This window comes from Moschus berezovskii, chromosome 15 (assembly GCF_049115385.1).
Source record: "Moschus berezovskii isolate FMDL1 chromosome 15, NW_MosBer_1.0, whole genome shotgun sequence".
Taxonomy (NCBI): Eukaryota; Metazoa; Chordata; class Mammalia; order Artiodactyla; family Moschidae; genus Moschus; species Moschus berezovskii.
In genome coordinates, this window is record NC_142474.1 from 22,389,125 (window position 1) to 22,416,382 (window position 27,258).

A 27,258-nucleotide genomic window follows, 5' to 3' on the forward strand; every position below is an offset into this window, starting at 1 on the left:
GGCAGCTAACCCTCAGAAATAGCTTAGCAAGTGTTCATCTTTCTTATTTACTTGTAATCATTTTTATGTTTATCAATAAAATGTATATATTAAAAATCATATAGAAAAATGGTAGATCCTGTCCCAGCCTCCCCACTTCAATTTCTACCCATCAGAGACAGCTTCTTTTCTTCCTTATTTTTTAGCTATCTCTTCTAGTATTCATCTCCTATTTCTAAAAAATATGTTCACACTGCTAGTTCTTGATTTTTCAGTTTGGACTATTTTGATTATTGTTGTTTAATTTCTTGCTGGAGGAGATAAATATGTACACAGTCACACCCTCTCATAAACTTAACATGTATTATTTCTCCTTTTTCCATCCCTCAATATTATCCATACTTCCCTATTTAGATAAATTATTGTATTTATATTATTATGACTGTATAGGTTTTTCATAAATGAGCTGATTAGCACACTATGATTACGTTTCCTTTCCTTTTTTATTTTTATTGTTTTTTAAAATTATTTATTTGGCCATGCTGGGTCTTAGTTGCGGCATGTGGGATCCAGCTCCCTGATCGGGGATTGAACCCAGGTGCCCTGCATTGGGAGCTCGGAGTCTCAGCCACTAGACCACCAGGGAAGTCCCGCCTGCTTTTTTTAAATAACTTACTTACTTAATGAATGTTTGGCTGCGCTGGGTCTCATTGCTTGCAGGCTTTCTCTAGGTGCAGTGAGCAGGGGCTACTCCCCGTTGTGGTGTGCCTGTCTCACTGTGCTGGCTTCTCCTGTTGCTGAGCATGGACTCTAGGCACGTGGGCTCCAGCGCACAGCCTCAGTAGTTGCGGTGCATGGGCTTAGTTGACCCTTGGCATGTGGAATCCTCCCGAACCAGGGTTTGAACCTGTATCCCCTGCACTGGCAGGCAGACTCTGAACCACTGGATCAATTAAGAAAGTCCACATTTTCTTTCTTTGATTCCACAAAGTTAGCCATTGCCTCTTTTTTTCCCAACCTCAGCCCTCTATCTTTTGATCTTGCTTATGGTATGCGTGTTTTGTCATGTTTATTTTTATGTACTCAAATGTATCAGTTTTTTTCTAGTAGCTTCTGCATTTGAGTCTTCAAAAGGCTAACTCCACTCTGCCTCTGTGTCCTCTTTTAGTATTTTCGTTTTTTAATTTTTTAGAGCAATTTTAGATTTAGAGAAAACTGAGAGGATAGAGCAGAACCCCCACATTACCCCCACCCGTTTCCCCTTGTTAACGCCTTACGTTAGTGTGATGCGTTTGTTACAATTAGTAAACCAGTTGTCGTTGTTCAGTGGCTCAGTCCTGTCAGACTCTGTGACCCCATGGCCCGCAGCGCGCCAGGCCTCCCTGTCCATCACCATCTCCCGGAGCTTGCTCAGACTCATGTCCATTGAGTCGATGATGCCTGCCAACCATCTCATCCTCTGTCGTCCCCTTCTCCTCCTGCCTTCAATCTTTCCTAGCATCAGGCTCTTTTCCAATGAGTTGGCTGTTTGAATCAGGTGGCCAAAGTATTGGCGCTCCAACTTTAGCATCAGTCCTTCCAATGAATATTCAGGACTGATTTCCTTTAAGATTGGCTAGTTTGATCTCCTTGCTGTCCAAGGGACCCTCAAGAGTCTTCTCCAGCACCACAGTTGAAGGCATCAATTCTTCGGCGTTTTGTCAACTAAAGTTTATAGTGTATTTCCTTAGTTTTTACCTCCTGTCCTTTTGCTGTTCCACAGTCCTCCTGGGGATACAGTATTGCATTTACCTGTCACATCTCCTTAGGCTCCTCTTGTCTGTAACAGTTTCTCAACCTTTCCTTGATTTTGATGACCTTGACAGTTTTAAAGCATACTGGTCAAATATTTTGTAGAATTTTGGAATTTGTCTGATGTTTTTCTCAATGTAAAACTGTGGCTGTGGGTTATTAGGAGAAAGGTCACAGACAGAATGTCGTTTACAAAAAAATTTGTTGAAGTATAGTTGATTCACAATGTTGTGTTTAATTTCAACACGACTCAGTTACACACACATATATGTGTTATTCTTTTCGTATTCTTTTCCACGATGGTTTATCACAGGATATTGACTACAGTTCCCTGTACTATACAGTAGGACCTTTTTGTTTATCCACCCTGTATATAATAGTTTGTCTTTGCTAATCCCAGACTCAGAGTGCTGTTTTTACCACGTTTTTCTTTTCTGTTTCATCGGGTCTTAGTCATGGCACCCAGACTCTTCATCGCGGAACTCAGGCTTCTCTCTGGTTGTGCTGTGTGGGCTCAGTAGTTGTGAAGTGCAGGCCTAGGTGTCCTGAGGCATGTGGGATCTTAGCTTCCCAGGGATCCAACTTGCATCCCCTGCATTGAAAGGCGGGTTCTTAGCCACCAGGGAAGTCCCATCCCACGTCACATTAAGTGTACATACTGTCACTGTGATTCATGACGATTGGTGTTGCCTCGATCACACCTGGCTGACCTAATGTTTGTCAGGTCTGATCAATATAAAGTTATTCTGTTACCCCCTTCCATACTGTACTCTTTGGAAGGAAGTCAACCATGTACAGCCCACACCTAAGGAATGGGGTTTATAATTTCCCTCCTTGAGAGTGAAGATCTACACACATTATTTCGAATTCCTTTGCATGGGAGGTTTGTCTCTCATTCCTCATTTATAAATGTATTCAATCATTTATTTATATGGCTGTTTATTCTTGGCTTTGGGTTATAATCCAGCACTACTGTATCTGTTTTGATGCTCAGACTGTTCCAGCTTTGCCACTGGGAACTCTCTCAGTGTTTCCTGTGCTCTTTTGACACACCCCCATCAGTGGTTTTGTTGGTTTGTTTTTTTGTAGGATTTTTTTTTTTTAGTGTTCTTTTACCTTCCAGTACTACAAGATGTTCAGGCTCATCTTGTATATTTTCAACCCCAATCCTAGAATCAGTTGTGTCTTCCTTTTATTATAGAATCATATTTAAAAAAACCAAGATCTGGGTGCCAAGTATGCTTATTGCTACTGGGGTGTCCTTTCTTTTAGACCCTCTCAGCTGAGATAGCAAAAAAATACACATGTTTTCATATTTGATCTTTGATCTGTTTGGAGCTTATATGTATTGAGATACATACCCTCCTTTACCCTTTTGTGTCAACATCATTTATTAAAGAATCTATTTGCTTCCCACTGATTTGAAACGCCGCCTTTATAATTTACCGAATTTCCGTCTGAAACAGAATCTACTTCTATCCAGCCCATCGGTTTCTTTGTCTATTCATGTGCCAGCTCCACGCAGCTTTAAATGTCGAGACTAATATGTCTTAATATCCGACACATCTCATGACTAATACGTCTTACTATGTAGCAGGAATGGTTCCCTTCCTTGTTGTCTTTCTTTTTATACATTTTCTTGGCTTAAAAAAGAGTTACTTGGGAAAAAAAAAATGTCTAATGCCTAAAAAACTTCGTACACCATTCTTGATGAGGAAAAGACACTGTGGAGGCACCGTTGATGTGGCCGCATAGACATGAAGTTGAGACACTGACCACAGGCCTTTCTGTTCACCCAGCAAACAAGCTGGGCTGGGGGCCAGGAGTATCTTGGTCCCTTGCAGGAAACTGGGAGCTAAAAACATCAACAGCCCAGCGTTCCCAGCCGCCTGAAGATGGTGACCAGGAAAACAGGACATGTCTATTATTTATTTATTTATTATTTTTGGTTGCGCTGGGCTTCCTTGCTGCGAGAGGGCTTTCTCTGGTTGTGACGAGTTGGGGGTACTCTCTAGTTGCTGTGCGAGGGCGTCTCACTGGAGTGGCTTCTCTGGTTGTGGAGCACGGGCTCTAAGGCATGTGGGCTTAGTAGTTGTGGCACCTGGGCTAAGTTGCTCCGTAGCACGTGGGATCTTCCCAGACCAGAGATCGAACCCGTATCCTCTGCATTGTAAGGCGGATTCTCAACCACTGGGCCACCAAGGAAGCCCCCAGTAGGCATTATTTTGCTGCTGCTGCTAAGTCACTTCAGTCGTGTCCGACTCTGTGTGACCCCATAGATGGAAGCCCACCAGGCTCCCCTGTCCCTGGGATTCTCCAGGCAAGAACACTGGAGTGGGTTGCCATTTCCTTCTCCAATGCGTGAAAGTGAAAAGCGAAAGTGAAGTCGCTCAGTCGTGTCTGACCCTTAGCGACCCCACGGACTGCAGCCTACCAGGCCCCTCCATCCATGGGATTTTCTAGGCAAGAGTACTGAAGTGGCTCGCCGTTGCCTTCTCCGAGGCATTATTTTAGTGAACATTAAGTCACTACTTCACTGACAGTCCTTGAATGCTTTCAAGAAACTTGCTGCAGTTTCCACATACTCTCAGCGAATGAGCAGTATGACTGTTGTGCCAGGGCAGCCTGGGTTCAGAGACATCTGTGTCTGTCTTCTTTCCTCCTGCTTCCCTGAAGGAGTGTGGGAAAGCAGCAGAAAACAGCCAGCACCCTGTCTCGAAAGCCAGTTAGTTGCCTGATGCAGTTAGTAGATACCCCAAACCCCAACAGCTCATTTTCCCCATCTGCTCCTAAAGTCTCAATCCGCTTCCAGGCTACTGAATCCAACCCCATGCACACGAGGATGCCGATGCGGCCTTTCAACCTCATTATCTGGGGGAAAAATGCATGCAGTGGCCATAATTTACTGGTGTAGGCAGGAGAGCTGCCTGGTGCCTGGAGCAGAGTCCTGCATGCTGGGCCGGCCCCAGGGATGCTTTTATCTGTGTCAAGGGAAAAGATGGGAGCAAGGTAGAGACGTCTCTCCCTGACTGGGCCAGGAAGGAGCGGGTCAAAACATCCATGTGGTCACTAAACCAACTGCCCACCTTGACTGCCCCCCTCCATTCTGGATCTGGCCTGCCTGAGGCCCAGAGGGGCCTTGTCGTGGCTGAGTCCCATTATTATTGTTGTGTTTGACAACGGCACTCGTGACTGCAGTTCTTAGAGATCATCTAGGACAAGGGGGATATCTTGGGTAGGGCGCTTTCTCCAGTTCTATTTTTTAGTCACATGTTTTTGAGAGCGAGACCCCTGGTGGCTTTTGGAGCCTTATGCTTAAGGCACCGCAATGCAGGCTTCTCGGTTCAGGTGGGTTATGGCTTTTACCCAGCATCTTGACCTCCTCGACCCTGCCAGCCTGCTGGCTTCTTCTCAAGTGGGGCCCAGACAGGTCCCAGCCCCCAGCAAAGAGCTGCTCCAGGAGACCTGACCCCCTGACCCCATGGTGGGTGCGTGGGTGGACGGCCTGGGCTTTGTAACCAGACCTAGAAAATGCAGGAGGGTTTCCGACGCTTCAGCAGCTGATGTCTGGAGATCAATTAGAGATAATGGCTCTGGGTGGACTCGAAGAAGCATGGCCAAGATTTTTTCAGGTTGTGATTATGTTTACCTCATTACCGGGTGGCACAGCAGTGTCACACTGTGAGTGTGTGCTGGCTGCCTCGTTTTTGCTCACAGGGTAACCGGCGGCCAACCCCCGCTGGGCTGGGAGCTCCCCCTCCTCCACCTTGACAGAGGAGGCAAGGGCCCACAGCTTCTGCTCACAGCCCTCCAGACCCTTGCCCTCCCTGTAACCCTGTATTTGTATAGTTTTTTTTTGTTGTTGTAGTTAGAAAGGCTTTTAAATGACATTTACTTGTATATATCATTAATGTTAAAAAGTATATGCTTATATACTAGCAATAAAAATTGGAGCTATAATTTTTAAAAATTTCTCTATATAAAATATATGTTAAAATTAAATAGTGTATTCAACAAATTGCACTGTGACACTATGATCAAATGTAGTGCTGAAACTACATGTCACTAAGTTTAACTTTCTAAATACTGTCTCTTTGAAGTGAAGGAATTAGATAAGCAAATTAACTTTCTTTGGTGTGTCTTTAAAAAATCTTCTTCATTCATTTGGATATCATTCAAATTCCTTCTACATCCCAGACACTGTCCTGAGCACTGAGGCTACAGCAGTGAATGAGATAGACAAGGAGCCCATTCTCGGGGAGTTCACAGTCCATAGAGATGATAAGTCAAGAAGAAAAAAAAATATATGCAAAAGTAAGAGATTTGGGGCAGAGAATTAAAACTGAGACCACTGCTGGTCTGCCCCTCTGTGTGAGAAGGCCTCTCTGAAAAGATGGCATCCAAGCCCAGGGCCAAATGGGAGGAGGTGGCCGGTCCCATGGAGGAAAGGCTTTCCAGGTGGAGCAGACAGCGAGTACAAAGGCCCTGGGGAGGGAACAGCAAGGGGGCCAGGACAGGGGAGCAAGGGGCCCGCATGCCTGGGAGAAGCCCAAGCAGCCTGCAGAGGACAGCACTCTCTGGCCCGCCTGTCACGTGCATGGACAGGCTCGGGTGAGCCTCCCTCTGCCCGAGGAGGGCAGAGGCTTCACTGGAAGTGACAACCGGTAGGGATGAGTGGCTAGGAAAGCTCCGCCGCCCTGACCCTAGGTGTGGCCCTGCCCCACGCTAGCCGTCTGACTTTCACTTCTGCCTGCTGCAGCTTCCCTGTTTCTGGAACAGCAGGTTGGGCCAGACTTCAGTGGTTTTCAAAGTTTGCTTTGTGACAGAGGAACTCCTTTCTTCAAGGAAACTCTTCTAGGAAGGAAGTTAACATGTCAAGGGTTAGCAGCAAGCAGGCATGCCGCTGGCAAAGACGGGAAAGGGGCCCTGGAGCGCTGCCCAGCCTGCCCTCCTGCTCCCCACCAGCGCACCTCCAGCCTTCAGCAGTCGGTCACAGGGCCTGAACAGCCCTGAGCTGTGGGCTGGGGCACACAGGCAGGAGAGAGGCTCAGCCCAGCATGACCACAGGCAGCCCGGCCCCAGGCTGGCCACTCCTATCTCTCCGGCAGCTTCCTCCTCAGTAGCCATGAGTGACAGAGCACATGCCGTGCCAGCCCCATGGTCGTTTTAAGGCTTGGACGTTTGGAATGGCTCCAAGTACCTCGAGAAAAACAGAAACAGAAGATCTGCTTTAACTGGAACACTGCTGTGGCTTGGGGAGTGCCCTGGCACACCTGTGCAAAGCCTGGCACCTTTCCCTCCGCTGAGTCCCCCCCACACCACAGTAGCCACAGCAGTTGCCACAACACAGCCCTGCTCATCTGTCTCTTCGAGTTTACACTAGAGGAAAGGCCACGTAGGAGTGAGGCCTTGCTGTCTAGTCCATCCACAAACAAGAGCCCTATGAATCAGACAGTGATGCTTTTGACTATGGGTCCAAAAGCTCAGCTGGCTGTGAAACAAAACGTAAAGGTTTTTTTACACCTGAAACAGAAAGAGTGCAGGAGCAGCTGTTGGTAGTAACATCAGTCACATTGAGTTGGTGTCTCTGTGACACTGTTGACCTTTTCCTCATGCTTGCAAGTTGGTGGCTATTGCTCCAGCCATCTTGTCCACATTCAGGGCGAGAGGAAGGTGTGAAGGGGTAGTATAAGCTTAGCCCAGCAAAGCAAAAGCACTCCCAGAGAGTTGCCAACAGACTTTGGTTAACATCTCATTGACCGGGGTCACATGGCCACCTTCAGCTGCATGGGGGTGCTGGGAAAGAAAGAATTTCACTTCCTCCCCCTTCTGTAGTTGAGACGAGAAGAGAGAAATGCTGAGTCTGGCTGTCAAGTAAGTTAGTCCACAGCACCTGCCGTGGCCTTGGTGCCATCAACTGAGCTTGACAATGCCTTTGGGTGTTAAGTTCCCAAAGGTTCCACGAGGAGAAGAATAGTAAGGGAAGAAAGCAGAGGGGAAGCAGGGAGAAAGAAGAGGAGGGAGTAGCAAGGAGGGGAGCAGGAACCACTGTCTGAGGCCGTCTGTGTACCAGGTCCCACACAAACAACATGGGGGAACTGAGGCTCGGTGGCAGGGAGCTCAGGAAGCTCGTTGGAAGTTACAGAGTGAGTGGGAGGGGAGCCACGTTCCCTCCCAGGTTAATGCTGTTATTTCCCAAGGGATGGGCGGGGAGGTAGTGGGGAGAAGGGAAGGGAGAAACGAAGTGATGGTGAGGGTAGGGCCAGGCTGAGGGTCCTGCAGCAGCAGCTTCATGAGTGCTGGCCCAGGTCTGCTTATCTCACCACCATAGTCCTTCACCGGGGGTTAGGCCCTGGCACACAGTAGGGTGTTTGCTGACCAATGTCTGTATCATTAATTACTTATCTTTCATATCAGCATCATTATTAACAATAGCTAGGCTTTGGGCAGGTGTGCTACACCAGGCATCAGTCAACACCCTGCAGGCTTCCCTGCTGTTAAGCCTCACGGCAGGCAGCCTTCAGAAACAAGCTTCTGTTACTGTGCCCATTTCAGAGATGAAAAAACTGAGGTGTAGAGAAGTCGCCTGCCCCAAATCACTGCGGAAGGGCCCAAATGCAAACAAAGCCTATCCCCTACTCTCCTGCTCCACCCCTACCCTAGAAGCTGACTCAGCCACCAGAAGGCCACCAGCTCTGGCCCCAAAGCCTTGGCTGCCACATACCACCCCCCCACACACACACCCACAGCTCCGTCATGGAGGGACTTAGGGCTGAAATGGGAAGTGCCACCTGTGCCAGTTTCAGAGGGACCCCCCTGCTCCTCCAGTCACCTGCTGAGGAGCTGCCAGAGTTGCAGCCCAGCAGACCCCCAGGCTCAGCTGCCTTCGGGGGCTGCACAGAGAAGCCCACCGTGGAGCAGCCCTGGCCCGTTCCCAGCTCCCAGCGCAGGGAAGCCTCCACTCACCCACCCCAGACTTCCCTTGGAGGGCTTCTCTCTCTGCTCTGCTGGAGGTGGGTGAAGCACAGCACCCCGCAGTCCAGCTCAGGGGTCCCACCCGGGGTCCACCTCATACTCTGGAGATAGGTGCACCCTGCTTCGAACTCTAGCATGGCCACTAACTTTTGGTTCTGTGACTGTGAGCATGTCCCCTGGTCTCTGAGCTGTTGGTGACTGGATGTGTCATTTAATCTTCCTCCCAGAGTCCCTACTCTTCATGTGCAAAGTGGCAATTAATATCACCCTTGTTGTTTAGGTGGTGAAATAAGGTCACATAGCCTAGCACCCAGCACAGTGCCCGGTGTTGTGTGGGTCGTGGTAATTGATTACATTGACCTCGGTCATAGTAACTGGCCTTAGCTTTTTTCCCCCTTTTTCAAATTTAATGGAAGTTTAACACACATACAGAAAAGAGCACATATCATTAAGTGGATGGCTTAGTAAATTTTTACAAACGGAATCCACCTGTTGTGACCAGTACTCACATCAAGAAACAGAACTTGGTCAGCACTCCAAAGGCTCTTTATGTCCCCCTCTGGTCACTAAGCCCCAGCAAGGGTGACCACTCTCCTGACCTCTAACAGCGCAGATTGCTTTTTTTTCTTTTTTTTATTCAGTTGGCTGCTTCAAGTCTCAGTTGTGGCATGTGGAATTTTCATTATGTCATGCGGGATCTTTCATTGTGGTGCATGGACTCTCTAGTTGCAATGTGCAGGCTTAGTTGCTCTGCAGCATGTGGGAACTTAGTTCCCCAACCAGGGATTGAACCCAAGTCCCCTGTATTGCAAGGTGGATTTTTAACTACTGGACCACCAGGGTAGTCCTTAGCACAGATTGCTTTTACCTATTCTAAAACTTGATATAAACAGAATCCTACGGTGTGTACTCTTTTGCCCACAAGCATGAGTTTGAGAGGGTCCTCATGTTGGGTCCTGTACCGTTAGTTTGTTCCTTCCCATTGCTGAGCAGTACTCCACAGTACATGTACCACCCTCATCCGTTCCCCATGGACACTTGGTAGTTTCCGGGCCAGAGCTGCTGTGAATAGTGCTGCCTTGACCATTCCAGTGTGTGTTCTTTAAGGGCCATCTGAATTCGTTTTAGTTGCCTGCACATTTAGGAGCAGCAGTGCCATTGGGGCTGGCCTTGGCTTTTTGGCCGAGCCTCTCCAGGGGTGCTACGACAGAAAGGAGAGGAGGTAGGTTGCCCCTCTCTGGGGAGCTGTGAAGTGTGGTCTGCGTTAAGCGGGGAGTGCACTTAACTCGGAGCTCTGTTGCTGGACAGAGGGCAGGATGTGGTCCTGAGCAATGCATTGGTGAGTCCCTGTAGGGCCCAATGCTGCCTGGGACTCTGCCATCTAAAAGCCTGTCCCAACCCCTGAGAGCTCACAGTCCAGTTGGGGAAGATGTACAATGCAGGAAATGGGAAGGACCACCATGCATTGTGACATAAGACTGACAGAGATCTGCCACCAGAGCCAGCTGGGTTGTCTCTGAGACTGCCGCTCTGAGCTCAGAGGGGCCTACATCTGGCAGGGGTGGAGGATGTCTTTGTTGATGGCCCAAAGTATTTTTCTACCTAGCAAACACCTGTGCATCCTTCAGTGCCTGACTTAAATGTCACCTCCTCAGTGGAGCCCTCCAGGATCCACTATGTCCTCACCTTCTAGGTACTACTTCCTTCTTAGCGGGCCTTGCACCTGTCAAGTGCAAACTGAATACATATCCTGTGACTAGAAACTTTGTGGTCCTTTGTTTAATTTCTCTCTCCTATTGGCCCACAGGCTCTGAGTAGGCTGACCTGTGTTGTCCATTGTTGTGTCCCCCATACTTATCATATGGTGCCTGGCATGTAGAGGGGCACTATACATATTTTTTGGGGGGAAACGTGTCTGGAAGCATGCTTGATCAAAGGCTTGAAGGGGATTACACATGGGTGATTGAGGGACAGAAGAGGTGAGTCTGTTGGACATGTAGAGTTCACAGTTTGAAACAAAAGGCTCTAAGGCCAGCAGGACTGTGGAAGCCCTTAAAACACGAGGCCAGAGAGCTCTGACCTGAGTCTGCCAGCAACGGGAAGCCATTGAAGGTGTAGAGTAAGAGAGTGTCACAAAATTAATTGATGGCATTTTCAAACAACATATTTCTGAAAACGCAGTTGATGAAATTGTCGTTTTTACCTTTGTCATGGCTGTTAGGAAACTGTATTTTGACAAGTCAGGCTCTCAGTTCTGTGCATCATGGGAAATTTATCTGAATAGGGAAAGTGTGCGGGAACAGTGTGGGACAGCTTCTCCTGGATTTCCACAAAGGTGTCAAACCGACTGTGAGCTGGCAGCCAGCTGGGCAAAAATCAGCGCATGTGAAGAATAAACGGACAAGCTGAATTACTACCCAGCCTGAAGACCAGGTATTCGGAATCCAGGCATGGGTAAAGCCTGGAGCTTCTGGCCGCGCTCCTCTTCCTGCTGGAAAGCCCTCTCCACTGGCCACCTGTCACATTCCTCCAGCCTTCTTTAGTTCAGAGTAGATGTCACCTCTTCCAGGTGTTAGTCGCTCAGTTGTATCCGATTCCTTTGCAACCCCATGGACTAGAGCTCCTCAGGGTCCTCTGTCCATGGGATTCTCCAGGCAATAATACTGGAGTGGGTTGCCATGCTCTTCTCCAGGGGATCTTCCTGACCCAGAGATTGAATCCAGGTCTCCCACATTGCAGGCAGATTCTTTACCATTTGAGCTACCCAGGAACCACCCGCTAACAGCCCCGTAATCAGAAACACCTCCCGCATGTCATAACTGTGCTGCATCTAGAGCACTGTTTGCTGCGGGAAGGGATTAACTGCCTCTATTATGCTGGGGCAGGAACAGTTCATGGTGCGTGTAGGGGTGAGTGCTGCTTCTACCAGATATTAAACTATATTCCAGAGCTATGCTGTCAAGACAGGAATAGACAGATCAATAGAATAGGCAATTCCCAAAATAATGAGAAATTAGTATTCTATAAACATGGTGCTTCCAGTCAGTGGGTAAAGATGAGTTATTTAAAAGATGGTATTGGGACAGTTTGAATAGCCATTAAAAAACAGAATAAGCTAGAGCTTCGCGGCACTTCTTTATTTTTACATTGGAGTATAACTGTGTTACAATGTTGTGTTACTTTCTGCTGTACAGCCACCACCAGCATCAGCTCTCTGTGTACTCACATCCCCTCCCTCTTAAGCCTCCCTCCCCCTCGCCCCTCCCACTCCTCTAGGTCATCAGAGAGCACTGGGTTGAGTCCCCTGTGCTACACAGCGGCTTTCCACTAGCTGTCTGTTTTATACATGGTAGTGTGCGTATGTCAATACTGCTCTCTCAATTCGCCTCACCCTCCTTTCCCCCTGCTGTGTCCACAAGTCCATTCCCCACGTTTGTGTCTCTACTTCTGCCCTGCAAGTAGGTTCACCTGTACCACTTTTCTAGGTTGCGTATGTGCACTGATATATGATATGTTTCTCTTTCTGACTTACTTCACTCTGTGTGACAGAATCTAGGTTCATCCACATCACTGCATATTACTTTTGTTCCTTTTTATGGTTGAGTAATATTCTGTTGTGTATATGTACTATATCTTCTTTATCCATTCATCCGTCAAAGGACATCGAGGTTTCTTTCATGTCCTGGCTGTTGTAAATAGTGCTGCAGTGAACATTGGGGTACACGTGCCTTTTTGAATTATGATTTTTCTCAGTTTCCCTCACTTCTTATATGGAGATAAATTACAGATAGAATAAAGATTTAACTCTAATGAAGCTATAAATGCTCTAGAAGAAAATATGGGTGAATTACATTTATAATCTTAAAGTGGAAAAAAAAAAACTTTGTTTTGACCTGAAATCCTAAAGCCCTAACGGAAATAAAAAACTAACTGGATGATATAAAAATGGAAAATTTTCACATGGCAAAAAATTGCATTGTAAACAAAAGGAAAACATATTTGCAAATTTTATAACAAAAGACTAATATCCTTCCTTTCTAAACAGTTCTTAAAAAAACTAAAAGACCACAACCCAATAGAGAAAAGGGCAAAGAATATGAATAGATTGTTTTTTAAAAAAAAGAATTACATATGACCAGTAAACACATGATATGCATAAATATAAGCTCCCATTCCCAAATGAAGAGGGCAAAGAGAGACACCCTTTTCACTTCTCAAATTGGCAAAGATGAAAGAGGTTGCTAATACCAAGCGCTGACAAGTGTGTACTGAAATGAGAACTGCCAGGTGCTACTGGCGGCTGAGGAAACTGGTCCAGCAGCATCTGTGAAGGGGGTGCTGACCAGCACTGTGGGAAGTAGCCTCCTGACGCCGACGATGAAAGCTACTACCTAACCAGTACTCCCTCTGGGGGAAGGAGCAAGCTTGTATTTTACCTAACCTCAGAAGTCACAGACCCTCAATTCCACTGCCCTATCCATTGTGCCAGGGGTCCCAGGGTGTGAGACTTGGAGGGGAGGCTCATCTGAGGACAGCTGGGAGGCTGGCAGTTTCTAATGTCAAAGGGGAAATTCTGGTGTCAAACACATTAAAAACACTATTTTATTATCCACTTTGTAGATGAGGAAACCGGTGCCCCAGGACACTTGTTTGGTGTCACAGCCAGAACCGGAACCAGTCCCATTTGACTAAATTCTTTCTAGTCCACCTCTGTCATGGTCACCCCAAAACCACTCCTGATATATAATAAGATACAATCTAACCTCCTCTGATCTCATAATTTAGACTGCATGACTGTCTCGCTCTTAGAATAAAAGTCCCACACCTCGCAGTAGTGTCCAAGGCTCTGAGTGCTGGGCCCTACGTGCCCTCTCCCGCTCCCCTCCTCCCAGCCTCCCCCTCACTCTGACCAAGTCTCTTCCCGCCTCAGGGCCTTTGCACTAGCTGTTTTCCTCTACCTGCAAGACTGTGCCCCCAAGTCCTCACCCAGATGTCAACTCCCACCATCCCAGGGTCGGGGCCCATGTGGGCTTTCTCAGACTGAGAGGGGCTTCCTTGATGACTCAGCCCAGAGCCCACCTTGCCTCCCCTGTGTGCCCTCCACCCCTCCCCCCCTCACCCTCTGCTTCTCCTTCACCCCATCACCACCTCATCCTGCGTCTCCAGGATCCAACCAGGAGTCAGACTTCGCATTCCGTTGTCATTTCTCTTTAGTCTCGTGATTGAGAACTGTCAGACTGATGACAGTGAATCTTTGAGGAATCCGGGACACTTGTGGAGTCTGTCTTTCAGTGTTTCTTGTCTGGTCATCTCTTCATGATCAGACTCAGGTTAAGCATTTTGCGCGGGAGGACTTGACATGGGGCGACCTCAACACAGGTGATGCTATGTTCTCACTGCCTCCCTTCAGGAGGTGAGCACATCATTTCAGGTGGGCTCCACTTCGGGGTCTGCTGATTTGATGACTTAGTTGGGGAGTGTCTGCCAGCCTTGCCATGGTGCAGGTACATGTGTCTCTTATAAGTAATTTGCAGGTTGAAGTATTTTCAAATGCACTGAGATGCTTGAGTAGTATCTATTCTGGTCACGATAAGATCCTGTTATTCCTAATCATGAACTACTGGTTCCCATGGTCAGGTCCCTGCTCCTGGAGCATGCTCGTTTCATATGGGAATCTGCCTGGAGGGGTTTGCTGCTTAAGAAGCTCCGGAGAGCAAATGCGGCCATTTACAAAAAGGCACCCACTGTATGTAGAGCCTGGAGGGGACATGAAGGCAGTATTGCACCCTTAAGCAGACGAGAGTAGCCTTTCTCTGTTGTGGTCTCTCACCAGACTAGGGCTGGAAGAAGAGACACATCACTGGGAGAATGAGTGGTCAAGAAACTAGGTCATGCCATTCCTCGTTGGGACCCATGCTGTGGCCACTTTAAGGAGATGCGCAAAGACGCTGAAAACAACCTATACAAGGTTACTCAAGGAGTAGGCAGCTCCTGCAGGAATTAAAGAGCCAGGAGATTTCTGCAGGCTTCAGCACACAGGAAAACTCCCCTAATTCGCAGTGCTGCTAAACAGCCAGGCTTCTCCAGGGCCCCCAGCCACTTCCTGTGGGTTGAGTGGGGCTGGGGCTGTTTTATCTCAGGGATGGTAAATGAGTTCACATTTCATGCCTAGAGAAAATCACTGCTCTGCCCTTCTGGGTGGCACTAGCTCTCTTATTTGTCAGAGAAGAGGTGGGTTATCTGGGTTCAATTCCACCTTTGAACACCAGTTGGATCTGAGTTTATATTTCAAGCCCAGATGTCCACCATTGCTGTGAAATCGTGACTCAGGCCAGGAGAAGTCAAAGGTCTCCAGAAATGTGGGGGGAAGAGATGGGAAATCCTGGGCTTGAATTATGTCATTTGCAGAGTGAGGAAGGGCAGTTCCCGTGTTGGAAACAGCCACATTTCCCTGTATGAATTCAAGAGTCATGGCCACTAGTTAATTCTAAAAATCATTATCGGTGTGTGGACGTTCAGGCAGTGAAGTTTCCAAACTGTCTCCCACCACAGAGGAGAGGACATAAAGAAAGGAGAAAAGAGGGAAGAGAGAACTGGTTTGAAAACACATTTGGTTTTAGGGATGAAAGGTGCTAATGAGTAACATGCTTAGAGCCTCCTTTAGAAATAAAGTGTGGGTCTTATATTGACAGTGAAATCTTTAGTGTGTGCAGAAGGAAGTCTGTGCGCTGTTAATTCGATGTGTTGTCATCTTTTTATTTTTCTAATGGGTGAATACTGAGCCCTGAACCTGTGATATTGTATTTCCAACTCGTACCTGTAGAGGGAGCCTTGTTTACCTCGGATTGTTCACAATGCAAAGCTTTCAGTGGAAGAAAGAAAAAGGCTTTTTACAGAAAAAAAAAAAGTTGGAGGGTTAAAGGCAGTCTGTTTCAAAATTGCAAACAATCCCGCTGGCTGTCTCGTTTTCTCTTTTTCGCTGGTTTCCCTGTGAATGAATTGTAGCGTAAAGTCAGTAGAAATTGCCCTTCCTCTTTGGATGCAACCAGAGGAATCAGGAGATGGGATCGTTACTGGTGTGGTGGGATTTTTTTGCAATTTCCTTACAGAATTCCACGAGGGCAGCTCTCCAACCCCGTTAAAACACAGGTTTTTTCTGAAGGCTGACCTGTTGGAGGGGTGGATTTGGGGAGGGGGAATCTGCCCCTGACCCGTCTTCTCTGTCGGAATCTGATCCTGCTTTGGTGGGTCTAATTCTGCTGTTGGGGTACGAGCGCGCTATGTTCCAGGCTGAGTCTGAGGCTGCTCAGAGGTCCGAGGTCCCACACCCCCGCGACGACCGGTGCGGTCTTCTCCTGCACCCAAGGTGGACGAGGACCGTCTGCGCGCTGCACCGCATCTCTGCTCCGCGCGGGTCTTCCCCCTATTGCGATGCTGTGTCTGGACCGCGCGCTCCCGGGTCTGGGATGGAGCAGCATTCTTTATGTTATGCTGTTACTTTGCAACTGTATCCTGCGCGTCTTCAGGAGCCCGCGCTGTGTGGTTTAGGGGGAGCACAATGACCGGCGGGAGGGGGCGCGGGGACGGACCGGGAGCAGGCTGGCGGCGGGCGCTGGAGACGGTGGAAATGTTTGGGTCGCACAGGTGAGCGCAGCCGGACTCCGAGGCGGCCGCCAGTAGGGAAGGGGAGCAGGGGTGGGTGGAAACTAAGTGGTGGGAAAGAGACAAAGGGAGAGTGAAGGAGCGAGATGGTGCGGAATAGAGGAGGGGGATGGGAGGGGGCAGCGACTGGGCAGCAAGGCCGAGGAGCCCGAGCTTGAACTTGATCGAGAAAAGGTGGGGGCCCAGAAGCTGGGGGGCGGGCAGCGCAGAGCCGACCACGTGCCTGTCTTTCCCAGACCCGGGGCTCGTTCTGAACGCTGGGGGGCCCAGCCCTCTGGCCCAGCAGCCCCGCCCAGCGAGGACCCGCGTCCCCTGGGAACCCGGGGACGCGTAGGGGTCGAGGGCTGCCGAAGGCCCAGGGTGCCGAGAGTTCCTAAAGGTGCCTGAATCACTTTCTTTGGGTCAAGTCTCCCCTCTTCTGGCCTGAACGCGGATAGCCGACCGCGCGCCCCACCACCACCACCACCCAACCCTCAGCCCGGACTCGAAGACTGGTTCCTCCGGGAGCAAGGGGCGGGCACAGACCCCATCGCCTTCTTTCCCGGGCTCCGTCCCGGGAAGAATCTTCCTCCAAGCGCTTCCCCCTTAAGGGCGCTCACCCCCGGGAGCGCTCGGCGGCGCGTCCAGCGCGCCCTCGTCCCTCCCCCTACCTGGCCCAGCACCCTCTCCTTCCTCCTCCCCACTCCCCTCCCTCCTTTCTCCTCTCTCCCGGTGCCTCCTTCTCCTCTCTCCCCCTCCCCCCGCCCGGGCCCACTCCTCCCGCCTGCCGCCCGCCCCTCCACCTCCTCGGACTGCTCCTCCTACTCCCCCAGCGTAAGCCCTCCGTGCGTTCCCCTCCCCCCGGCCCCCGCCCCGTGCCGGGGCCCGCCCCCCTCCCCCGCCTCCCCGTGCCCGGTGCCCCCCTCCCCCTTCCTCCCTCCCGGCCGCGGCGCCGCCGCCGCCGCCGCCGCCGCTCGCCTGGGCCCTCCCCCCGGCCACCCCCGCCCCCGGGCCGGGCAGTGACGCGCCGCGGCGGTGCCAGCCCCTCTCCCCGGGCGGCCGCGGCGGCAGCAGCAGCAGCAGCAGCTGGAGCTGGAGGGCTGTCACCGCCGCCCGCCCCGCTCACTCGCCGAGCCCGACCGCCCGTCTCCGCCTCGCCTCCCGCCCAGGTACGGAGTCCGGCCCGGATCCCCGCGATCGGGCCGTTTCCGGGCCCCCGGGCCGCCGCCCCCCTTCTCCCGCCGCTGCCGCCGGCCGTTGAGCTGCGGTTAGGGGGGCGGGAGACTGGGGGGGTTCCGGGGAGGGGGACGCGGGGGAGCTTCCTGCGCCGCGGCTGAGGAGGGGGCGCGCGGAAGCGGCAGCGCCCTGGGCGGAGGGGCTCGGGCGGAGGGGGGCGGGTGAGTGGGACCGAGTGGGGTGGGGGCGGTGACGCCTGCGCTCCGGGGCCCGCGGGGCTCTAGAGAGGGGCGCCCGGCCCCGAGTGCGGGGGGCTGCCGGGCGCACCCCACTCCCGCGCCGTGCGCGCCGCCGGGCCTGGGGGGCGGTGATTGTGTGCGCCGCGCCGCGGTATTGTGCGGCGGCCGCACGGTTTGCGGCGGGCTCGGCACCGCGTCCCGGGGAGGCAGGCATTTGCAGGCGGCGGGGTGGGGGCCGGGCTCGAGTGGCCGCCGCCGAGGCCGTAGCGAGAAGGGAAGTGGACTGTTTGGAGATGTGAGAACGGGAAGCGTTGAGTGGCAGGGAGGGGCTCCCTGCCTCGGCGCGGGGAGTTGAGACGGGCTTTGCAGAGTTGAGCCCACTTCAGCAGACCCCCGCCCCTCCCTGGACCAGACCTGGTGCCCCTGTCAAGTGGAGGATCGGAGCAGAAGCTGGGGGTATCGGCGGCCCCTGTCTTAGGGGCATTCCTTACGGACCGGGGCGCATGGGTCGGGGGCAGCTGGCCAGAGCCTGGGCGCGCGCCCGGGTTAAGTTGGATTTACACCTCCGTCCGCCGCTCTCGCTTCTCCGAGGCTGGACACTTTTTCGGGCGGCGGGGGTTGGGGGAGTGCAGTTCCCGTTTTTATTCCAGCCGCTCGGGTTCAGAAGTGCCCCCCCACCTCTACTCCCACCTGGAGCCGCGTTTGCCCGAGTCCAGTCGCCCCTAGCGGGCCGCGCTTCCTGGGGGAAGTTCTCATTAAGCCTCGCTAATTAGCATTATTCCTGGAGAAAGGTTAAGGTTAGACCGTCCTTTTCCTTATCGGGAGGCCCACCCCCTTCCTCCCCATTCCCTTCTTCCTCCCTCCTCCCCAAGAGCACAAAAGCACAAAAAGAAAGTGTGAAGAGGCGCAGATCAATGGAGAAGCCACAAACCCATTAATTCAAATGGAACCTTTTCCCCCCCGCTCTAAAACATTGATTTTTCTTTCTGTCTGCTCTGAGGGGAGATTAATAACCTCCTGATTTCACCTGAAATGGTGTTTGGACTCTGTGATTTCCTCCTCTTTCTGAGAAGGATTGTGGCTTGAAATAGATTCTCCCTTGAGATAAAGCCCTACTTATCCCAGAATGAGCTGGAAACCCCAGCCTGGGCCCCTGTCCTACCAGGTGGGGGGTGTGGGGAGAGGGTTGTGGGGCTCTCACAATTGCTCCAGAGAGAGTCTTGACCAGGGGCCCCTTCTTGCCTGCCCCTTGTTTCTGGGCTTCGGGTTGTTCTGAGGGAACGACCCATGTAGGGCCCAAGCCCCAGTGATGGTTTAGCCAGGAGGTAGTGAATTACCCCTACATTGGAAACCCATTACAGCCTAAATTCTTAGGTGAATACTGTCAAGCTTAATTTAATCCCATCTCAAGGTGGGCTTCTTTTGGAGAGTGGGAGTTGGAGACAGCACCACCCACCTTCCACATCCACTGCACCGTGGCTGGGTGCCAATACCCCATTCAGCACCATCCTGAGGAACAGCAGGAAACCGAGCACCCGGGGCCTTCCTCCCAGCTGGAAAGGCTGATCTGGGAGAACTTCTGTGGCCTGAGTCACCCTGGGGCCATGTGGAGCTGCACTGGCCCTGAGTTGCTCAAGAACTTTTTTTTTTTTTTTGGTCTTGTCTGGGTCCTTTTCTTGGAAGGAAACTCCTGCAGGGGATTAGTGCAGAGTGGTTTCTCTCGAGCCCTCTTTTCTGCTGGAAGAACCTTGTCTGCTGAAGCTCATCTCTCCAGCCTCCCTTTTAAAGAGACCCCTGTTCACGGCAGGGTCTGGGGTATCAATGAGGCCCTCGTGGTGAGGAGTGCTGGGAAAGCAGCCAGTTGCCTTTGCTTGGGAAACAAAAGCCCGTTTTACACTCAATACACTAGTAGGAAGGTGTTGAAAATGCCCACCCCAGCATCCAGGCACCCATGACAGCAGGAACAGAGCATCCCTGTGTTGATGCAGACGTCTCTGACAGACCCTGTGCATGTGTGCATGTGTGTGCGTGTACGTGAGAGAGAGAAAAACCTAAAATGTGGTAGGTAATTGGCTTTGTCAGCCCTTCCCACTTCATGTTTCCCAGAAGAGCTTGTATGGCTAGGAACCAGAGGAGGTATGCTCGCAGGAAGGAGTGGAATTGAGTGGAGTGTCCCTAGGAGCCTGGCGTCCGCCCCTGGTGGCCAGGTGAGCTTGGGACGAGGGCATGAGCTGCAGCCTTGGAAATCCCTAGCCCCCAGGAGCTGTGGCTCAGACCACCCTAAGATGTCATTTGTGCTGTTCCTTGCCAACCAGGATTTTGAACCCTGTTGCTTTGGATCCTGGGGGGGGTTGTCTTCCATTAATAAGCCATCTGATGAGCTGAAGTGGTTAAGTTGGGGTCAAATGCGGTTCAGTACCTCCTTGGCATGCTCAGAAGGCTGTGTGTGTAATGCTCGCTGACATGGAGACAGGCAGGGGAATTGCCTCGCACTGAAGAATTTCCAGGGCCTGGGAGGGGCCTGCAGGTGTTCCAGAAGGAGGTGCTCACACTGTCCACCCTGGTGTCCGCCAGTTTGGGGTAGAGCCGGTGCCAGGGCAGCTGCCTTGAGCCTGGTGGTCTTCCTGGCAGGAGCTTCAGCCTCACATCAAACCCACCCCAAGGGGCTGGACAGAGAAGGGGTCTGTTTCCTGCCTGACCCATTCCTGCCTCCCACCCCTCCTCTGAAACACACACACCCAAGACTCCTGGTCAGGGCTTAAACTGCTCACAACGACACTAAATTCGCAGCAAATCCTTCTCCCTTTCTCTCTCAAAGCAAGCAGTAGAGATAGAGTTACAGCTCTGAGGAGAGGCCTGGAAAATGTTGTGTGAGGCACACCCCAGGATCCCTGTCCTGGAGGATGCAAATGGCTCAACTTCAGAGGCACCAGGAACCCAGTTCCCGAGAAATTGACCCCAGTTGTAAAATAATCAGGTTACTGATAGCACCTGACCCTGGTTACACGCCATGGATACAGGCGCATTTCCACCATTTCCCCTCTGGTCTCCCATTTTCTCCTCCTCCTGGGCTGGGCAGCGGTTGGTGCTAGTTTGCCTGCAGAGGAGGAAGGGCCTCAGAACCTGGGTGGAGAGAAACTGAACCTACCCGTGAATTCTGGACTGCAGATAAGAGCAGGGAGGGTCTGGTAGGCTCCTCTCCTCCTGCCCAGAGTCAGGGCTCCCAGACTGGGGTGTGTCCCAGGAGCAGCCTTGGGTTCTGTCTTCCTGCCCCCCCCACCCCAGCTCTTGAGTTCCCTTTCCAGAAGGGAGAAGGCTTTGCTGCGAATTTAGTGCTGTTGTGAGCGGTAAGCCCTGACCAGAATCGCCCTGTGACCCCACAAGTGGCTCAGGTCCTTTGGTGCTGAATAAATGATGACCTTTTGTCAACAGGTGGGCAAGGCTGCAGCCTGCAGGGTGTCTGAAGCCAGAGCCAGGAGTCACGTGGGGTCTAGGGAGAGGGGCCCCAGAAGTAATGGATTGTACACACTCCTTCATTTTTTAATGAAAGTTTCAGTGAAGTTTGTTTACAGAAAGAGAAATTAGTAGACCAGGTTTCCTTGAGATTCCAGAGTGCCTGACTTGTGATCTCTGGGCCTGCTCTCCGTAACCCTCACCGTCACCTCCTGCAGGTCCCTCGGGCCCAGCTATGTCCCACTCTGCTTATCGCTGACGGGCTCTGAATTATGTGCTGGTAATTACCTGTGTCACATGCCTGCTCCTGGAGCCTGGGCCTGGTGTGAGCCGGTGAGGTGACAGTGTGCAGGGGGCTCTGCCGTGGCAGATGGATGGCAAAGGGGGCTTGGGTAGCCTTCTCTCGGCAGGTCCGCCCAGAAGTGAGGGTGTGGGAGTTGATTTTGACTGGAACTTATAGTTTGGTGTATTTTTTTAAGTTAGGCATCATAAATTTGATTTCTTACTTAAAAATTTACTGTATTGGGGACTTCCCTGCGGGCCCAGTGGCTAAGACACTGCGTTCCCAGTGCAGGGGGCCAGGGTTTGAGTCCTGGTGGAGGAACTAGATCCCACATGGCACAGCTAAAGGTCCAGCATGCCACAACTAAGACCACAACTAAAGCCAAATAAAAATAAATAAATTTTTAAAATTTTCTGTATCAGTGGTGTCAAAAGCTTACATAGAACCATCACCCACAGAACAGGGATTCATGCGGCAAAACACTGGGGGCTGTGGGCACACTCACTGGGGAGAGCTTGGTAATGAGTAAGTGGAGAGGGGGTTCCCCAGCCCCCTTCTCCTTCAGTACTTACACATGGGCTTCCCTAAATAACAGGGCCCTGGAGGGAAGGAGTCCTGCTGTAGTCTCAGCGCTCCTAACACAGCGCCAGCACATAGTAGGTGGTCCATCAGTGCGCATCTATTCACTGGTAAGAGTGGTCCAGGTGTGGGTGTAAATAAAGCTTCATCTCCCGTGAATTTCCTTTGGGTCTCATCCTGAGTCGCTTTGTTGTTAAGGAATCTGGTTCTTTTCCGACTGAAGGGAGGAAGTGTGGTGAGGCGGCCCCTCGGAGTGGTGGGCTGTGTTGTGGGCGCTGAGCAGACTGCTTGGGTTCAGATCTCACGAGCTCTGGGGCAGCTAAGGCAGGTCCAAGGAGGAGAGGGTGGGTACCAGATCTGGAGAGAGGCCTGACACGGGTGCCTGCTGTTCCTATTGGACAAGGAAAGCTCAGATGACCCTCGTCTCAGAGCCCCTCATGGATGGGCACTGGGTGCTCTTCCTTATTGGGTGATCGCAATTCAGTGTAACATGTAGCCCACCCCTGCCCAGTTTGGCCTGTCCGGGCAGGGAGACGTGGAGGGGGGCTATTTGGGCGGACAGTTAAGTGATCTGAGCCAGAGAAACCCGAGGCTCTGCATGGGGGCGCCTGGCAGCTGCAGGCAGGGAATGCCGCATGGCAGCACGCTGCCACCCGCCTGCCAGCCAGGGTCCAGGTTTCATATGGTATCCATTCAGGAACCGTGTGTAACAGGACCAAGCCCCTGCTTGTCAGACTGATGCCGCATCCTCGTTAAACCCCAGTGTCATGCCAGGCAACTCAGCCAATTTGACTGGTCTCACTGGCTTTGTCCAGAGAACATAGAGCCCGCTCCCCACTCTTGGAAGGACTTAAGGCTGTCTGGGGGGAGAGAGGGCAGAGAGCCACCGTGCTGGCCGCTGCAGCTGAGTTCTCTGCTGCCCAACTGCCGGGCTGATGGTACAGACAGGCAGGCCGTGTGAGGCGAGGTGCGATGGAGCCTGAGCTGGACTTGATGGAGAAGGGGGACGTGCGTTTGGAGTTTGGGTTCTGAGGTGCCGCAGCTCCGTGGGCATTCCAGGTGAGGGGCTGGGAAGGAAGCGAGCGTCTGGGCCTTCAGGACTGCACACCTCTGGCTCTGCTCATGACCTTGGGTGAGTGCCTTCACCCCTTGCAGCCTCAGCTTCCTCATCTGTAGAATGAAGCTGATAACTGCATGCACCCAGTGGGCCTGGGATGCACCTGGCAACTGATAAACCGTGCTTCCATCATTGTTATTTTAAACTGTGGCCGAGTGGGGCTAGAGGTTTAGCACTGCACCCAGCAGTTCTGAATTTTCCTTGCTCCTTGAAGAAAACCTGTGTGTTTGGTGGAACTCCTTTCTCTGAGTGGAAGATGCCCACCCGGGATTATGGAGGAGATTATGCCACCCTTAGGAGGAGACAGCCCCGAATGGCTTCACTGCCCACGCAGCTCACCCATCCCCTAGTTACAGTGGTCTCCTGGCTGCCTGCTGAAACCCACCATTGTGTGCCAGCATGTGCTCCAGCGTGTGCTGGAACCCACCAGCTCCCACACGGACCGCCTGTCACAACCTGCCTCACTTCTGCAAGCCTCTGCTCTGATTGTCCCTGACTGGCCACTCTGGGAAGCACAGTCCTGCAGGCCCCTCGCCTCTCTTGTCCTGCTTTATTCTTTATTCTCACTCCCAACACTGTGAGTTTGTCTGCTGATGGTCCCTCTCCACAGTGAGCACCAGGAAGGCCATGACTTGTCCACAGGTAAATTTTCCAGCATCTAAATGCAGTAGACCTGGGTTCGATCCCTGAGTTGGGAAGATCCCCTGGAGAAGGGAATGGCTACCCACTTCAGTATTCTAGCCTGGAGAATTCCATGGACTGTACAGTCCATTGGGTCGCAAAGAGTTGGACACGACTGAGCGACTTTCACATAGATGTTCATTAAACAACTTGTTGAATGGATGGAGAATTTTGAGTGGGTGGTGCTTCCAGATGTTAATAGGCTCCTTGGTCCTTTAAGCCACAAGTGTTTCCACAAGAGCCAGGATGGCCCTACCCCTCTGAGGGTCCTTCTCCCCACCTACTCACCGCCCCTCACCCTCCTGTCCCTGCCTAGTTAGAGCAGGGAGAGTCGTATTGCCCTTTTTGCAGAGAGAACCCTTTGAACGTGCGTATGTCCCTCCAGGTGTGAGAATGCAGTCTGAGTGAGCGGGCTTTCACCCAGGGACGGCTGTGGGGACGCGTTCTTGTGTATGAGGAGCAGAGAGCCTGTGGGAGGGAGGCAGGGTGTCTGTGGGGGGGGGTGGGCCCCTAGGGCACACGTGGTGCCTGTGCCCCGAGGCTCTGTGCGAGCAGCGTGGGAACCCCTGAGCTGGGCAGAGCTGTTGTCCTCCTCAGCCGCAGAGGGTACCCACTCCTCTGTGCTGCCCAGAAACTGTAAATTCCAGGAAACTCCCTGCCAGCCAGGCTGGTGGGGGAGGGCATGGAGGAGCACCCACTGGTTCCCTAGCACTTGCAGAGCAGATGTGTCTGCCTCGGACAGCAGCCGAAGAAAGTTCAAACCCGAGTGTGTTTGCTTGCTGTAAAAGAGACCTCTGTAAGGGGCCCCTGGAGGGAGGCTTTGGGGGGGATGGTGCTCTGCCAGAGGTCCTTACTGGGGGCCCACAGAGGCCATTGTATCTCGCCGGACGGGGGAGGGGAGGGGGTAAAGCCAGAGCTCCAGGGTGTGGGAGCTGCTGGGTCATCTTTCTTGCGTTTTACAGCCAGCTCCCAAACACAGTTGCTAGCTGCTGCTCCTGAAAGAGGCTGGGCCAGAAGGAGGTGGGGTCCCTTCCCACTGGAGGGCTGGGTGGAAGGGGCCCCGCCCCGGGGGTTCCCGGATGCCTGGCCCAGGGCTCAGTGAAGCCAGCAAGGGGAGAGGAGGCAGGCGTGGTCCTCGCCTGCAGGCCCTCCGGCTGTTTGGAAGGCCCTGGCGGCCCCCCAGGCCCTTGAGCCGAACCCCCTTTGCGGTCTGATCCAAACCCTCGCCTGCCCCACCCCCTTCCTTCGGTATACTTCTGGGGCTGGCCTTTTCAGCTCTGGAAGCCGCCCAAGAGCATATCTTTGAAGCACAGCAAAGGTTAGGAAGGAGGAAGACAGAAATGTCCTCTGGGCTGGGGGAGTGGGAGAAAGGAATTCCATGCATGCTCCACGGGAGCTGGGTGGCCAGTGTGGTGGGGGCTGTCAGCCTGGGCTTGGCAGTGCCCGACGTGTCCTGCTGCCCACGTCTGCCCGCCTGGCCCTACGTGGAGTGAACCCTCCTCCCAAGGCTGTTGGCAGGGAGTGGGGAGCAGTGGCCCTTGTTTACGGCGCCTGCTTCAACCTTGGCTCACAGGGTAAGAGCCAGGCCCTGCCACCCGCCCCTACAGGATGCGAGACCTCGTAATTGTCTTCAATTACAGCCAGCTCCAGCCCTCAGCCCCAGCTTCCGACAGGAACCAGAGCCCCAGCCACTTCCATGGGTAGGGGGGCAGGGGGAGAAACCTGCCCCCACTGCAAGGTTTGGGGGTGCCCTATGGCCTATGGGGGCATTCCCGAACACCCTCGGGCCCTTGGGTTCACCCTGTATGCTGCTGAGGGGCTGCAGTGAGCCCATCTCTGTTGACGCCCACCTTCTTTGTCCCTGATCAGGATGAAACTTCTGTGAGCAGTGAAGATTTTGATATGAACGACTCCACATGGATGTCAGCTGACCCACACCTGTCCTCCAGCCTGAGTCCCAGCCAGGACGAGAGGATGCGGAGCCCACAAAATCTCCATAGCCAAGAGGACGGTGAGTGTTGCTTCGTGGCTAGCAAAGGAAGGGTTGTGTCTGCACCAGGAGCCTAGGAATCCCCAGTGGGTAGACTCTGGGCTGGAGCCTCCAGAGGTGGCCGAGGCTCAGGCTGACAGCGGCCCGCAGTGTTCTCAGTATCCCCATGGGCCCCTCTGCCCCAGCCCTTAGTTCCAGGAAGAGCAGCTGTTCCTCCCAAAGGTGAATGGCTCAGAGCTCTTTTGGGGATTGGCAGCCAACCACGTCCTGCCAGTTTGTCTGCTCTGATGCTCATGAGCTGGTGGGATGTGGATTTCAAAGTTATCATGATTCAGGTCTGGGAAGGTTAACCGTGTGCCTGACCCAGAACAGTCCAGCCACCCAATCATGAAAACAGGAGTTGGGCTTTGTGGCCCAGGTGTGAGGCTCTGAGACAGGGTCCCTGCCTGTCCCTGGTGAGCGAGCAGACAGTGTGCTTGTCTGTTGTGTGCCCCCAACCCCTCAGGATAGGAGGTGGGCCGGCTGAGGAGCTGTCCAGATCTGCCCTGGCCCGCCCCACCCCTGCCACCCTCCAGGGCCAGCCCGGCAGCCTCCTCCAGCCTTCCTTGGAACAGAAGCATCTTCTTGGGGTGGGAGAGTTGGGGTCAGGATCAGGCACCTGACAGTTCTACTCTGGCACTCTTGTGTCGAGCCCCCCAAACTGGGCCTACCTCAGTTAGACGTGGGTGTGGGTGTGCAGTGGCACCTGTGGACAGAGTGTCCTGGGCTGGGCTCTGATTTTCCGGGCAAGGTGGGTGGGGGAAGAGCTGGAGAGAACTGGGGTGTAGAGCTGCAATTAGGAGGGGTTGAAGGTCGGGGCCTGGAATGTGGGAGGGAAGGTGCAGGGTTAAAAAGGGGTGTAATGTTAACTCTGCAAAATAGGTTAGCCTTAAAGAGTAAATAAGGAGTAGGAGCCTTGCAGTTTGGGTCAAAGTTCGTCTCCATGGTGGAACCCGCGTGCCTGCCTCCCCGCAGCCCTCACAGGCCTGAAATCTGGCTTTGTCTGGGAGGAGATCCAGCACAGAGACAGCCGGGGTGGCCCATCCACAGGCTGGGGAGCCCCGGGTGTGGTTCTGTGAGGAATGGGGTGCGAGGCTGCTGGGAAAGAAAAGGCTTTTGTCCCTTGACGCCTCAGGAGGTCAGCACGACCCCCTCGTGCTGCCTTCCAGACCAGCACTGCCTTCCAGCGTTCCCACGGGTGGGGGGCCAGGGTGGGGGTACCGCGTGCTGGGGCAGGGGGGGCCCTGAGGTGAGATGTGCCCAGCAGCTGGCCTCCCGCCCCATCTGAGCTGATTGAGGGCCACACCAGCGAAGC

General features: G+C 52.6%; 1 protein-coding gene across 4 annotated transcripts in view; it reads left to right on the plus strand.

The window, feature by feature from the left end:
* NOL4L (nucleolar protein 4 like) overlaps nucleotides 1-27,258 on the plus strand; it is a 131,976-nt gene that overhangs the window by 78,394 nt on the left and 26,324 nt on the right. The window contains exons 1-2 of one of the 4 annotated variants that reach the window (XM_088843865.1): nucleotides 17,410-17,555; nucleotides 25,784-25,925. In XM_088843865.1, the coding sequence (XP_088699991.1) occupies nucleotides 25,817-25,925 (109 nt within the window). In that variant the 5' untranslated portion in view covers nucleotides 17,410-17,555; nucleotides 25,784-25,816. Of the gene's footprint in view, nucleotides 1-17,409; nucleotides 17,556-24,975; nucleotides 25,233-25,257; nucleotides 25,489-25,783; nucleotides 25,926-27,258 lie in introns of those variants that run through there. The other 3 variants (XM_088843866.1, XM_088843867.1, XM_055435415.2) reach the window with 3 other exon arrangements.